Genomic DNA, 12,312 nt, shown 5'->3' on the forward strand with positions numbered 1-12,312 from the left:
CCTGAAGATAACTACTATTTTGGTGTTTTTCTTTCCAGCTTTAAAAACTGAAAACAATGAAAACAAAACAGTTGTAATTACAACAGCTTTTCTCACATAAAGAATGCTTTTGTCATTATATAATCTTCATAAACTTTTAATGTTAGTAAGATATTCTATTCAGTGCTTATAAAGTACTTTATTTTAACATCCACTTTATATAGACTGTTTCCATCTTTTGCTTATATAAAATTATATTGTGGCCGGGTGTGGTGGCTCACACCTGTAATCCCAGCACTTTGGGAGGCCAAGACGGGCAGATCATGAGGTCAAGAGATCCTGGCCAACATGGTGAAACCCTGTCTCTACTAAAAATACAAAAAACTAGCTGGGCGTGGTGGCACGTGCCTGTAGTCCCAGCTACTGGGGAGGCTGAATCAGTAGAATCGCTTGACCCCAGGAGGCGGAGGTTGCAGTAGCCGAGATCTTGCCACTGCACTCCAGCAAGACTGTGTCTCAAAAAAAAAAAAAAAAAAAAAAAAAAAAAGTCATATTATGATGGACATCTTTGTAGATAAAATTTGTTTTTTAAATGTCTTATTATGGAAATTTTCAAATGTACATAGAAGCAGAGAACAGTTACCAATGTTCTGCTGTTCTTGTAAGACTTTATTTTTTAAAATACAGGATTATTTCTTTAGGATTGAGCCCTAGGATGGCAATAATGGAACAAAAGTATAAATATATTAAGCTCTTCATTATCTTACATTAAATAACTCAGAAACAGAAAGTCAAATACTACATGCTCTCATTGATAACTGGGGTTGGAGCTAAATAATGTGTACACATAGACATTGAGACTTGGGAGGGTAGGGAGTGAAGGATGAGAAATTACTTATGGGTACAATGTATACTATTTGGGTGATGGCTACACTAAAAGCCCAGACTTTGCCACCAGGAAAATATGTCTGTATAACAAAACATCACTTGTACCCCCTAAATCTGTACAAATATATTTTATATAAATGCATATATTTTAAAGCTCTCGATAGCTGTTAAACTTTGTCATTCTAAACATTCTTATATTTGAATTTAATCAATGTTTCTCCTTGAGATATGATTTAGTATTTTTTTTAATTGTCATATTCATAGTAGCATTGTTTGTAATAGCAAAAGAGTGAAAGAAATAGAATTCCTAATAGAGGATTAATTGATATGCTTTTGTATATTCACATAATGGATTCATGCTGCAGTACATGAGAATTCATGCTAATTCTGCATTTCCCACAACTTGATGCTGAGTGAAGAGTCAATTACAGTATAAGTTTCAAACATAAAAACTAATTTTATGCATTTTAAAAATATACTTATGTGGTAAAATCATGGATGAAAATGATACACTTTAACTTTGGAATACCTCTGGGAAGAAGTGATGCCAGTGAGGGCGAAGGAAAGTAATAAGATTGGGGGTGGTGCAGAGAGGACATTGACTCTATCTGTGATGTTTGTTTTATAAAAAATATTTGGGATCATAGGCGAAAGTTGACATTTGTTACATTTTAGTATACAAATATTTGTTATATTAGTCTCCATGCCTTTTCTGTATATTTGAAATGTTTTATATAAAAATTGCTTGCCGGACGTGGTGGCTCACGCCTGTAATCCCAGCACTTTGGGAGGCTGAGGCGGGTGGATCATGAGGTCAGGAGATCGAGACCATTCTGGCTAACACTGTGAAACCCCCATCTCTACTAAAAATACAAAAAATTAGCTGGGCGTGGTGGCGGGCGCCTGTAGTCCCAGCTACTCGGGAGGCTGAGGCAGGCGAAAGGCATGAACCCGGGAGGCGGAGGTTGCAGTGAGCCGAGATCGCGCCACTGCACTCCAGCCTGGGTGGCAAGAGCAAGACTCTGTCTCAAATAAAAATAAAAATAAAAAAATAAAAATAAAAATTGCTTGTGGGCACTAGGGAAAATACATTCTTTCAGAGTCAGGAGGAAAAGAACATCAGTATTATAAGCAAAATCCAGATAAGCTAGGATTAATGAGAGGATATTTTTCACTCAGAATTAGAAATAGGCAAGAGTGAATGTATATATGTATTTTTTTATTTCTGTACCTTATATCTATTTAAATACGTTTTATTTGAGGGCAAGTCTTCATAAACGTGTTGTTACAAATTTTTTTTAGGTGAAAAACAAGCAGCTACTCATGTAAGTCTTGATCAAGAATATGATTCTGAATCCTCTCAGCAGTGGAGAGAACTTGAGGAACAAGTTGTTTCTGTGGTTAACAAAGGAGTAATTCCATCCAATTTTCATCCCACACAATACTGTTTGAACAGTTACTCAGATAATTCAAGATTTCCACTTGCAGTTGTAGAAGGTGATATACTTGAATTTTTATTTCTTTTTTTATTTGCTTTACTTACAGCATGATGAGGATAATTTATTGTTTGGCACACATAATTGGTGCTGGGGATGCAAAAATAAATTAAGAACTCATAATTTACTGAGCTGCATTTATAAAACCAGACAAGGGGGACTCTTCTACAACTATTTGCAATGTGATGTCGGAATATAGAAGAGGGAATGGCATTCTTTAGTACAGAGAAATTGGGGAAATCTTTTCAAGGAGGTAATGTAGTATTACAACTGAATCCTGAATACGTGGACATTTATAAGGTGATAAAGGACAGTCTAGGCAGAAATGCAGAGCTATGAAAGTGAGATGCATTTAGAAAATCGAAGCTGAGAATGAGGTGTGATGTTTATTAAAGTTATTAATTTAGGCCTTTTTTTTAATAGAACCAATTACAGTGGAAGTGGCTTTTAGAAACCCTTTGAAAGTTCCACTTTTGTTGACTGATTTGTCATTGCTTTGGAAGTTTCATCCTAAAGATTTCAGTGGAAAGGATAATGAAGAAGTTAAACAACTAGTAAGTTATTAAAAGGTATTTGTAATTATGTTTCAGTTACAGCCTAACAAATGCTGTAGTAACATTTCAATGTACTCTGTTCAGTGAGCTATACTTCATTTTGGTTTATTTTTCCTTAGTTATAAAAATTATGATATGTACTTACTTTTGAAAATTGAAAATACAGAAAAATATAAGGAATAGAAGTGAAACCATCTGTCTTCATAATATTAACATTTTGCTGTGTATCTTTCCAGTCGTTTTTTCTTTCTTTCTTTTTTTTTTTTTGAGACAGAGTCTCGCGCTGTTGCCCAGGCTGGAGTGCAGTGGTGCAATCTCTGCTCACTGCAACCTCTGCCTCCCAGGTTCAAGCGATTCTCCTGCCTCAGCCTCCTGAGTAGCTGGGATTACAGGCTTACCCACCACACCCAGCTAATTTTTGTATTTTTAGTAGAGACAGGGTTTCACCATGTTGTCCAAGCTGGTCTCGAACTCCTGACCTGACCTCGTGATCCTCCTGCCTCAGCCTCCCAAAGTGCTGGGATTACAGGCATGAGCTGCCACACCCGGCCTTCCAGTTATTTTCATTTGTTTGTTTTTCCCACATATTTGGGATTCCTTCATACTGTGTATGTTGCTTTTTACATTCTATGTTGTTTTATAGGCATATTCTGATATCAAAGTGTCTTAGTATTTTATTTTTGCATAAAATTCCATCATATGGGTGATTCATAAGCTATTTTACCATCTTTGATAGTTTTTTTGGCAAGTTTCCGTTTGTTGACTATCACGGTAATACTGTGGTGCACTTTTTTTATGCGTGGCTTTTTACCTTTAGATTATTTCTGTGGGGAAGATTCCAGGGCATAAAGTGAAGATTTTAGGGAAAAGTATTGTAGTGCATTGCTGGTGTCACAAAAGTTCATACCAATGAGCTTCTTACTAAGCAGCATATGTGTTTGGGTGTCTCATCTTTATAACAATAGCAGTATTACTTAAAAACTTTGTTGATTTGATATTTTTAAAATGCCATCTTAACTGTTTTATTTTCCATTTCATTGATTGCTGGTGAAGTTGAAACTCTTTGTTTTTCCTCTTTTGTGAATTGCCTATTCAAAACTTCATTTATATTTTTTCTTTTCATTTCCATGTGTAATAAGTCCTTTACATATCTAAGATGCTTAATTTTGAAGCAGAAATGATGTGGCCAAATAGTTTCTTTATTAATACCCACCTGACTGTAAACGAAATAACTTGGACAAATATATATATTTACTTACTAATTTATTAGTTTATTCACCAGTATCTATTATATAACTTGCTTTTTTTATACTACCTTGCTAAATGCTTTAATAATGTGGCAAAAAAAAAAAGAAAAAAAAAAGGATTTTGGAACTGGGAAATACCCCAGCATTTTGGTGCTCAAGTGTTTTGATTTTTTCAAGATTGCCTTATTTTAAGTCTTGCTCTAGCCTAGGCAACATAGTGAGACCCCCATCTCTACAAAAATTTAAAAATTAGCCAGATGTGGTGGTACACATCTATAGTCCCAGCTACCTGGGAGGCTGAGGTGAGAGGATTGCTTGAGTCCGGGAACTTGAGGCTGCAGTGGGCCGAGGTCATGCCATTGTACTCCAGCCTGGGAGACAGAGCAAGATCTTGTCTCAAAAAAACCACAAAACAAGTAAAAAAACAATAAAATTAAATAAATAAATAAGTCCTGCTGGTTAAATTTGTTGAAGATATTTTGCATTATTTATATTCATTGTTAATAATTTGAATGACTGAGATTTCCCAGGCTGTATTCTGACTTGAATTTTAGCAACTTCTGCAATTTTTCTAATCTTTTGGGTGCCTGGAACACTCATTAGAAGAGTATGACCAGTTAAACTTGGAAATGTTTTTTAAAAAGATTTATTAGCTTTTTAAGTATATTAGTCTGTTCAATATGGGAGACTTTAAAGGAGGTTTAAAGTTAAGTGAATATTTTCATTTGTATGATGAAGTGTTTCTTAAAATAACATTTTTCTATAAATTTCAAACTCTGGATTTTTTCATAACTAAGAAATGAAGAAAATGGACTAAGATAGTGATGGACTAAGATGCTGAACTGGAATGTAGGGAGTTTTTGTTTCTTGTGCTAAATAATGTCATGGTAAAAGTGTAATAGTGTTTATGAGGATCAGGTTTATCTCCATTACGAGCCAATTAGCTCTGCTTTGCTACATGACCAGAGAAATGTCATTGCTTTTGGGGAAACAGGCCTTTTTCCCCTCTCTCCCACTGCTCTTATTGTCCACCTGTCTTTCTTTATCATGCTTAGCCTACCATTACCTTTTCTATGTAATTGACCAATTTTGAAAAAGAGGCTGGTCAGAGCAAAAGAAGAAATTTGCTATTATTGTAAGATTAAATTAAATGACCCTTTGGCCATTGTTGACTATGAGCAGCTAGGTATTTTCTCTTAGGGTTTTATTATCTTGGTGGCGGCATCTTTGATATGCTCCCCTGTTTTGAAACAGAGTCTCGCTCTGTCACCCAGGCTGGAGTGCAGTGGCGCCATCTTGACTCACTGCAACCTCCACCTCCCGGATTCAAGCGGTTCTCTTGCCTCAGCCTCCTAAGTAGCTTGGATTACAGGCATGTGGATAGTGGCATCTTTGAATTGATTGCTTATCCTTCTCAGTTGAGTTGGACTGAACAAAATGAAAAAAATATATATTGAGTGCCTACTACAGCCTGGGTCTACTCTAGGTGTGGAAATAAAAACACTTTGTGTAGAGCTCAGCATGTGGTAAAAACGAAGTAAATGCAGACTTTAGTGTTATTGTTTCGAAGTATTGATATATGAGTGTCAATAATCTGATACTTTGTGCATTAGAATGTATAATTTATGAAATTTATTTTTTAGGTTACAAGTGAACCTGAAATGATTGGAACTGAAGTTATTTCAGAGTTCTTAATTAATGGCGAAGAATCAAAAGTGGTAATTATTTTATCATTTCTCTGCTTTATGCCTTTCTGAAAGTAAGATGAAAACAAATTTTTAAATAATCTTTATTCAGTTTATTTTATATTCTAGTTTTCTTAAGAACTAAAATTTGCAAGATTAGGAAATAGGAATTGCTCAGGAGGAAATTGGTGGTTTGCAGTGGTCTTTGATTTGTTAGTTTCCTGAGAAGCCTGTTGCTTTCTTCTTGATATGCTTTTTATGAAAAGTTATTATTGAGGGTTTAGGCCTATAATTATTAAATTTAGAGATTTTCTTTTGAAGAAGATACTTTTCATAAATTAATTGGCATTTTAAAAGTTTAGGTCATGAGTTTATGTTTTTGCAACATTATAGAATTAGGTATTGTGCTATTTAAGATATTATGAAAGCATAATAAGAGTGACTTAAATATCTCCACAGGCAAGACTAAAGCTCTTTCCCCATCACATAGGGGAGCTGCATATTCTGGGAGTTGTTTATAATCTTGGCACTATTCAGGGCTCTATGACAGTAGATGGCATTGGTGCTCTTCCCGGATGTCACACAGGTAAAGGCTATAGCATTGGTAAACAATTAGAAAACTTTCTTAAATCATTCCATAGAATAAAATGAACAAAAACGAGGTATTTTTAAATAGGTTTAATGTATCGTTAAGTAAAGACATTTAGCCAGATGTAAGAGTGACAAATTTAGATTATTTTAACCTCTAACATCATCTCTAGCATCAAAAATCAACAACTTGATTCCCTTCTGATATATTTTCTTTTGTTAATTTTTAGACTATGTATTTTTTTCTGTTATTGATCCAAATTTAGTAAATTCTAACCAAATAAATTCTAACCATTGTCTGCTGCCAATATAAAAACCATCTTAATATGTTCTGTTTTTTGAATATTTCCTTTTTATAAAACATGGAACAAATTAAAGACCTGTGTTTTCACATCGCTGGATATTAAATACCTTAAGTTCTGTCTTCTGTCTTGAAAGAAAGAGTAGGGCTTTAGTGTTAATCTGATATTCTTGGTGCACTATACAGTATGTTCTACACATTTTTGAAGAGTAAAACTACGCAATATGTGCATTTAACGTAGTTTTCTTTGTTTTTTAAACTCGGAACCCTTCAAGATTTAACATTACCATGTAATTACTGTATGTAGTTATTTGAGTTTAAGTTGAAAAGATGCTAGGAGAGGGAGTTTACCATGAGACTTCCTACTTCTGGCTCTTCATTTTAATAGATATGTCTTATTTTACAACAAACTAAGTTGAATAGTCCTTGAGAAACATGAATTTAGCATTTACAAAAGCTGATTATTAACATTGAGAAAGTGGGAACACGTGGAAAATTTGTTGGTTCTTTTAACTTTCAATTAAATACACTTGCCTGGGTATCTAGGATAATTCAGTACACCATTTAAGAAAAATAAATGAAATGAATCCATAGAAACTAAAAACATTTTACTGAAGAAAAAAATTTGCACTAAAATTGAGTAAGGTATTCTGCATTTTAGTACTGTATTTGTATTTTTTGGTTGACAAGTACCAGACAAAGTTTATTTATAATTTATATAATTTATAATTTAAATTATTTATAATTTAAAAATGCTGATTTATTGCATTTTTAAAGCAAGATAACTGGATATTAAGAGCTTTTTGAATCTCCTTTTCCCACCTGTATGTAACTAGGATCTTAATCTAGTACACAAATTTATGGTTGTCAGTAAAATATAGGTAGTTGTTTTATTTAAGGCACCAAATATATGCATTAAAATACTTTATATGTTATTGTATAATATTAATGGGAAGAGACTCTGAATTAACTGTTAAAATCCTATCTTCTAAGCAGAGTTTTCATGATTTAATGTAGCTCATTATTATGTAAAATGCTAATAAGGATTTGGGTCACATGAAGTGTGGGAATCAATACATTTTATATCTGGTTTGAGATTATTACAGTGACCTTCAGCACATTAAAGGCTTTAAGTAGTCCTGCAAGAAAGATAGTTGTATACTCTAGCTTTTTTCACACATACATGCACTACATGGAAGCTTTTGGGAAAAATTTCACATGAATATTAAGTTTAATTTTGAGAAAACTCTACTGTATCTAATTTTCTTTGTGCAGTCTCTTGAGAAGATTCAGTTATTTATATTCCAGAAATAATTCAAATTAATGTATATATTTGAATATGAGTAAAAGTAAAAAGTTGACCTTTTTATTGCTTTCCACTTCTTTTCTTTGTGAATCGATTCCCGTTCTCATGGCCTAAATTAAATTGTTGGACCTAAGATAGTTACTCTCTCAGGTTTTGTTAGTTAATAGGCACATGGTTAAATACAGATTTCAGAGGGCTTCCTATTGAGTAATGTGTAGTCTTTTTTTGCAAAGTAAATCCAAAACGAAGTGAGAAATTAAGTAGCATATCTTAGTTGGTGTTAAACATGGAATGAAAATATACTAAATTCTTTGATTAATCATGTTAATCAAAATTGTCTGGAATTTTTCTAGAAATAATCTGAAGCTTACAATATTCACATATTCAAGTTAAATTGATGTCAGTTAACATACCAAATTATTTTAGGGCATTGATTGTTTTTTTATTTCAGGAAAATATTCCTTGAGTCTGTCAGTCCGAGGGAAGCAGGATTTAGAAATTCAAGGTCCTCGACTTAACAACACAAAAGAAGAGAAAACATCTGTTAAATATGGCCCTGATCGACGTTTAGATCCCATAATCACAGAAGAAATGCCACTGTTGGAGGTATTTCATTTTTAAAATTTCATGGACTTAATTTATCTATATGAGCAAATATTCTGAGTAAATTAATTTTAGGCTGTGAGGTTTTTGATATTACATTGAACTATACTTTTAAATTATTATTAAGGTAGTGTTAAATATATTTAATTCACAATGTAAGGCAATCATGCAAATTGCCATTAAGTCATAGCCAGGCTATAAAATATAACCCTCACAATATTAATGGAAATTGGGGAAAATGCTTCTAAAAAAACCACTCTGGATTTTAAAAACAAGTGACTCTTTTTCATAAGTTATAAAAAATAATTTGTGAATGAATGCTTATAAAAAAACTTAAGCAATATAGAAGTATCTGAATAAAAAGCAGTATTTCTTCACCTTCTTCTTACCTTCACCTTCTTCTTATCCCATCCTATCCTACTTTTATACCATACAAATTAAAAGTTGCAAAAGATAGAAACTGTTGCTAGGTAGTATAGCCAGAGAAAGAGAAATGTATTATTTAGTTGAAGGACCTTGTTCTGTAATACTAAAGTATTACAGTATTTTATAGAACATATATATTATATAATATATAATATAACTATATTTTTATATTTTATAGAACATACTATAATAACATAATAAAGTATTATAATATGTTCTGTAATACTAAAGTATTATAGAACAAGAAGTGGCAGAAGCTCCAGGGAATTTAAGAGCAAATGTTTTTAAGCGTCTAGAAAGCATTGCTTTTGATATAACCCTAGTCCAGCAACTTTCAGTCTTTGAGCCACTTGAAATTTCAAGTTTCGGGAAGAAAGATGTGGTCCACTTTGGATCAGGCTTATACCTGAGGAGCAGGGCAAAGGTGGTAGGGTCATGTAATGTAAGGGTGAAAAAGGCCCTTCCTCCCACATCCTCAAGTTATTCTAGTAGGGGGTTTACAGGGATAGCAACCTACTTCCAAAAGTGCCAGTGATACCAAATTGCTGTTTATCTTTTCAGACCTTGCATTGTGCACTTATATATAGTTTTAATAATTATAGATGCAATCATACTACACGTTTTATCCTGTACTTGCTTTTTGTCCTTAACAGCATAACTCAGTCTTCTTTTTAACCGTTACATATGGTATTCTTTTATTTGGATATACTGTAATATATTTTTCATGCTCTTAATGGGTTTACTTCTAGTTTTTCATCAATACAGACAATTCTGCAGTAAATATCATGTATATATTTTGTCCATGTTCTAGATTTGACTAAACTTTAAAAATGGAATTACTGGGTGGAAAGATGTATAAATTTTAAATTTTGCAATACACTACAAAATAACCTTCAGCAAAGCTATAGTAAATTGCACTTTTCAGAGTGAGAGTGCCTGTTGCCTCATATCTGTGCCATTCTGGATAATACCAGTTTTTGTTTTTTAATGTTTGCAAATCAGATTGAAAAATGTTTTTATTTACATTTCTCTGATAACTGATAGGGTTGATCACAGTGTTTTTTGTCTGTATCATTTTTTCCCCTCCATGTGTCCATATGATTGCCTGCTTATACTCTTTTTTTTTGAGACCTAGTCTTGCTCTGTCACCCAGGCTGGAGTGCAGTGGCAGGATCTTGGCTTGCTGCAACCTCTGTCTCCCAGGTTCAAGCAGTTCTCCTGCCTCAGTCTCCTGAGTAGCTGGGACTACAGGTGCCAGCATACACCAGCTAATTTTTTGTATTTTTAGTAGAGACGGGGTTTCACTGTGTTAGCCAGGATGGTCTCAATCTCCTGATCTCGTGATCCGCCCACCTCGGCCTCCCAAAGTGCTGGGAACTCTTTTAATTGGATGTTATTTCCTTTCTTCTTACTGGATGATTTTTATGGTAGTAATCCTATACGTGTAGTGGTGATATAGGTAACATACTCATGAAAATAGTGATGGGTGGTGTGTGCTGAGAGGTGGGTATTGCTGAACTACCCGTATTCTGTCCACATTTAACCCTTGCTTAATTGTGATGCATGTAAAGAATTTTGTAGGGCAATAAAAAAAAACTTATGGACTGATCCAAGTGCCAGTTTCTGGTTGTCAAGAGATAAAGCTCAAGCTTTGTTGCTTAGTTCTAGTACCATTAATAGAATGTGGGCAACTCGCCGGGTGTGGTGGCTCACGTTTGTAATCCCAGTACTTTGGGAGGCCGAGGCGGGCGGATCACGACGCCAGGAGATCGAGACCACGGTGAAACCCTGTCTCTACTAAAAATATAAAAAAAAATTAGCCGGGTGTGGTGGCGGGCGCCTGTAGTCCCAGCTACTTGGAGAGGCTGAGGCAGGAGAATGGCGAGAACCCGGGAGGCGGAGCTTGCAGTGAGCCGAGATCGCGCCACTGCACTCCAGCCTGGGTGACAGAGTGAGAGTCCGTCTCAAAAAAAAAAAAAAAAAAAAAGAATGTGGGCAACTCATTATGCCATCTTTCTATTATATTAATATTCTGAAAGTATCCATACCAGGTTCTCTTTTAGGTGCAGCCTACTCTGATTGATAAGATTTCCTTATTTCTTTCTGTGTCAGTACTATACTGTTGCTTTATCATTTTTTTTTAAATCTGGCAAGCCAAGTCTCTTTTATAATCTTTAGTTTTTTTCATTTTTCTTAATACTTGTGCCATTTTCGTCCAAGCTTTTCAAGTTCCCACAACAATAATTTTGATTAGAATTGCATTGATAAAGCCTAGGAGTTAAAAAGCTGATGATGAATTGAAATGAGTCAGGATTCAAATGTTATTTTAGGGCTATTCACCATTATTGTTTAAAAGTCTTGAACTAATGAACATTTTGTTTGGAATTACATATGTAAAAATTTGTTAGAGCTTACTTTCAGATGGGAAGATTCTGATCTATGTGGTCAAAATAAATCAGTGTAAGACACCAAAATATACTGTTTTTAATGATTCTGCTAGCTGCTAGCGTATGATTTTTTTCTCTTCTCCCCCCCACCCCCCCCCCCCTTTTTTTTTCTGGAGACAGGATCGCTCTGTCACCCAGGCTGAAGTGCATAGTATGATCTCTGATCACTGCAGCCTTGGCTTCCTGGACTCAAGTGTTCTTCCTGAATAGCTGGGACTACAGGTGGATGCCACCACACCTGGCTAATTTTTTTTTTTTTTTTTTTTTTGAGACGGAGTCTCGCTCTGTCACCCAGGCTGGAGTGCGGTGGCGCGATCTTGGCTCACTGCAAGCTCCACCTCCCAGGTTCTCGCCATTCTCCTGCCTCAGCCTCTCCGAGTAGCTGGGACTACAGGCTCCCGCCACCACGCCCGGCTAATTTTTTGTATTTTTAGTAGAGACGGGGTTTCACCGTGGTCTCGATCTCCTGACCTCATGATCCGCCCGCCTCGGCCTCCCAAAGTGCTGGGATTACAAGCGTGAGCCACCGCGCCCGGCCTTTTTTTGTTTTTTTGTAGGGACGGGTTTCACTATGTTGCCCAGGCTGGTCTCAAAGTCCTAAGCTCAAGCGATCCACCCATCTCTGCTTCCCAAAGTGCTACGGTTATAGGCATGAGCAACCGTGCCCAGCACCTATAATTTTCAATAAGCCGTATCATTTAAATATTCTTCAGTTATTAAGATTGTTAAATGTACAGATGGTTTTTAAATGCAGTGCTTCTCAAATAACATATTCCTATGAATAGAGGTTTA

The 12,312-nt window shown here is 35.0% G+C and overlaps 1 protein-coding gene across 3 annotated transcripts in view; it reads left to right on the forward strand.

The window, feature by feature from the left end:
- The window catches only part of TRAPPC8 (trafficking protein particle complex subunit 8), a 117,045-nt gene that overhangs the window by 69,535 nt on the left and 35,198 nt on the right, over positions 1-12,312 (forward strand). For all 3 annotated transcript variants that reach the window (XM_055235241.2, XM_055235230.2, XM_055235251.2), the window contains exons 15-19: positions 2,170-2,364; positions 2,787-2,917; positions 5,808-5,882; positions 6,309-6,435; positions 8,496-8,650. In XM_055235241.2, coding sequence (XP_055091216.1) covers positions 2,170-2,364; positions 2,787-2,917; positions 5,808-5,882; positions 6,309-6,435; positions 8,496-8,650 — 683 coding nt within the window. The remainder of the gene's footprint in view (positions 1-2,169; positions 2,365-2,786; positions 2,918-5,807; positions 5,883-6,308; positions 6,436-8,495; positions 8,651-12,312) is intronic.

Source organism: Symphalangus syndactylus, chromosome 1, assembly GCF_028878055.3.
Source record: "Symphalangus syndactylus isolate Jambi chromosome 1, NHGRI_mSymSyn1-v2.1_pri, whole genome shotgun sequence".
Classification (NCBI taxonomy): Eukaryota; Metazoa; Chordata; class Mammalia; order Primates; family Hylobatidae; genus Symphalangus; species Symphalangus syndactylus.